At 37.2% G+C, this 2270-nt stretch overlaps 1 protein-coding gene across 1 annotated transcript; it reads right to left on the bottom strand.

Annotated features, from left to right (window-relative positions):
• Window positions 1–221: 221 nt before the first annotated feature.
• On the bottom strand, window positions 222–1380 carry LOC115450374. The gene has a single exon (XM_030178375.2). It carries the CDS (start codon window positions 1370–1372, stop codon window positions 572–574), a length of 801 nt encoding a protein of 266 aa, XP_030034235.2. The 5' UTR covers window positions 1373–1380; the 3' UTR covers window positions 222–571.
• Window positions 1381–2270: the final 890 nt, after the last annotated feature.

Here is a 2270-nt window from a genome sequence, read left to right as displayed (position 1 = left end):
TTTTGTTTATCATCGAATAAAGTAGAATTGTATAGATTCACCTATTCAAATTCCAAATGAAAAATTAAAACACTTCATAATAGATAAAATCATTTTAATTGATGTAACTTAGTTCACTTTATGGAAGTTGATATTATTGTAACCGTTAAGAATCAACTTATTTCTATTTTTAGCACTTATGTCTTCTAATATAAGGGTGGTGATAAAATAAAATAAACTGCATGGTTTCATATTATAATAACCGTAAAGAATCTTTGTCGAGTTCATTGCAAACGAATATAATAAAGTAGATATTTAATATTACATATATAAAGTAGAAATAAACTATAATTCGTGCAATCGTAATAAATAAAATCTATACACTTACGAAACATTAAAGCCAGGTACTCTATAAATATACTAAGACTAAATATATACAAAATATACATACAATATGTGCCTTATGTCTGACTAACAAAAACAAAGATGGCTTCAATAAATAACTTAAGTTAACTCAGTCGAACAATGTTCCACTCGCGATTTTAATAAATACTTAAAACGAAGAGAAAATGTTGGAGATGCGGGTCGTCAGTTATTGAGGTTTTTGTGCATTGTATGCAAGGTTTTGCGCTTCTAACGATCTGCCCCAGCCGCTGCTGTGCCCACCGCCGCCGCCGCCACTGCTGCTGTAGCCTCCAGAGTCGGACCCGTAGCCACTCGTGCCGCCGTAATCATGGCTCGACGTGTGACTTGATGTATGATGCGGATGAGCGACTACCTCATACGTCACGTGCTTTTGTTGAGATAATAACTTCTTCAATCCAATTATTGCCGACAACACCAACGCTAACTTGCCTATTAATAACGCCTTTCCGGCTATGAGAGCGATCGCTCCTATTGCCAGGGGCATCAGCGCCATCATCTTCAACGCCAGCGCCGCCATCAGAGGCCCGAGGATCTTCGCCGCCTTCTTTTTCTTCCCTCTTCCCTCCTCACTGACTTCATTATCTTCGACGAACGACGACACAGTATCCTCCAAAGCTCGTCCCGCACTCGAAACCGCGTCGATAACATCGGCACCTTTCACTTCAACTCTTAACGAATGGGTATCGAAATAGCTTTTCAGTCTTGATATTGGATCCAGGGATCGTGGTGCTCCTGTCTCCCTCACATCTGAAGTTTTGACGACAGTCACGCCCTCGGTTAAAGCGAAGTTGTCTTTCTGCCCGATCATCTTGTCGACGTACGAGAAGAATTTGTATTTGAGGCATGACGTCGACTCCTTCCGTAAGCAGTCGCTGAGTTCTATGTCGTTGTCGGAGTGTTGTGTGTCTTGTGCCGGATGCCCGAAGCACAGCGTCGCGAGTAATAACATGCCACCCGTCCGCCACATTCTGCTGTTTGTAACTAACTGTGAGCCGGCGAGCGAATGTGTCATCTTAAATACGGTCTCCGCACCCCTCGTGGCGTTGAAGAACTTAACCGAATTTGACTGGACTTTCTCAGCGGGAGTAAAAGTAAAGTCCAGGTTTCATAACGTTGCGCGAAAGCCTTAGAACGGTCATTGTAAAGGTCGTGTACTTGACTATTATGCATTAGACGTTATGAATAAGTGTTATGTTAGAGCTTTGAGGTGTCAATTTGTTAAGTGAATTTACAGTATTTGTAACGCTTAAGTTATTTATTTTGCAAATACACTTGCATTTTTAATATCTAATACTAATAATATTATAATTCTATGGAAATAATTATTTAATAATTAAACTCCTAAACAATGGTCATACTCTATAATCTTTTAAACTAACACTAGTTCAGATGCTTTACTCGAGCATTAAAACGGGGTTACTTCCATATGGACACTTATTTCAATTGATAATTAAAGGAGGTTATAATAAATACTAACGTACAGTTTTACAAATTAGCTTAATTAAAATAATTTATTCATGGGTAATGAAGTTCTCGAATTTAATTATCGATTATATAATGGAGCTTTACTTGCATCTTACGATAATATTATAACCAGCCCCGTTCTTAACCACCCAAATTTAATTACAACAAAAATGCAATATTGATTTGCATCTAAAACTCTTGTATAAAGGCAATCGCAATGTAAAACACGTTTATTAATCATTAGTTAAAACAAAACAATGAAATAGATAAAAAAAAATATATAATTGGAAATAAGTAGGCACCAAGCAAATCGGACATATGAAGCAACATAGTCGTAAGCATACGACGAAGTCCTTAAATCAGATTGTAAAAAAAATGAAATACTTAAAGCATAAATCTAT

The sequence above is a fragment of the Manduca sexta genome, chromosome 18 (genome assembly GCF_014839805.1).
Source record: "Manduca sexta isolate Smith_Timp_Sample1 chromosome 18, JHU_Msex_v1.0, whole genome shotgun sequence".
Classification (NCBI taxonomy): domain Eukaryota; kingdom Metazoa; phylum Arthropoda; class Insecta; order Lepidoptera; family Sphingidae; genus Manduca; species Manduca sexta.
The sequence above is the reverse complement of the archived record's forward strand: the minus strand, read 5'-3'. Positions and strand labels throughout refer to the sequence as shown.

Bases quoted from the DNA above. Each gene is read 5' to 3' on its own strand.
- LOC115450374 (XM_030178375.2), bottom strand. From the start codon at position 1,372: ATGTGGCGGACGGGTGGCATGTTATTACTCGCGACGCTGTGCTTCGGG.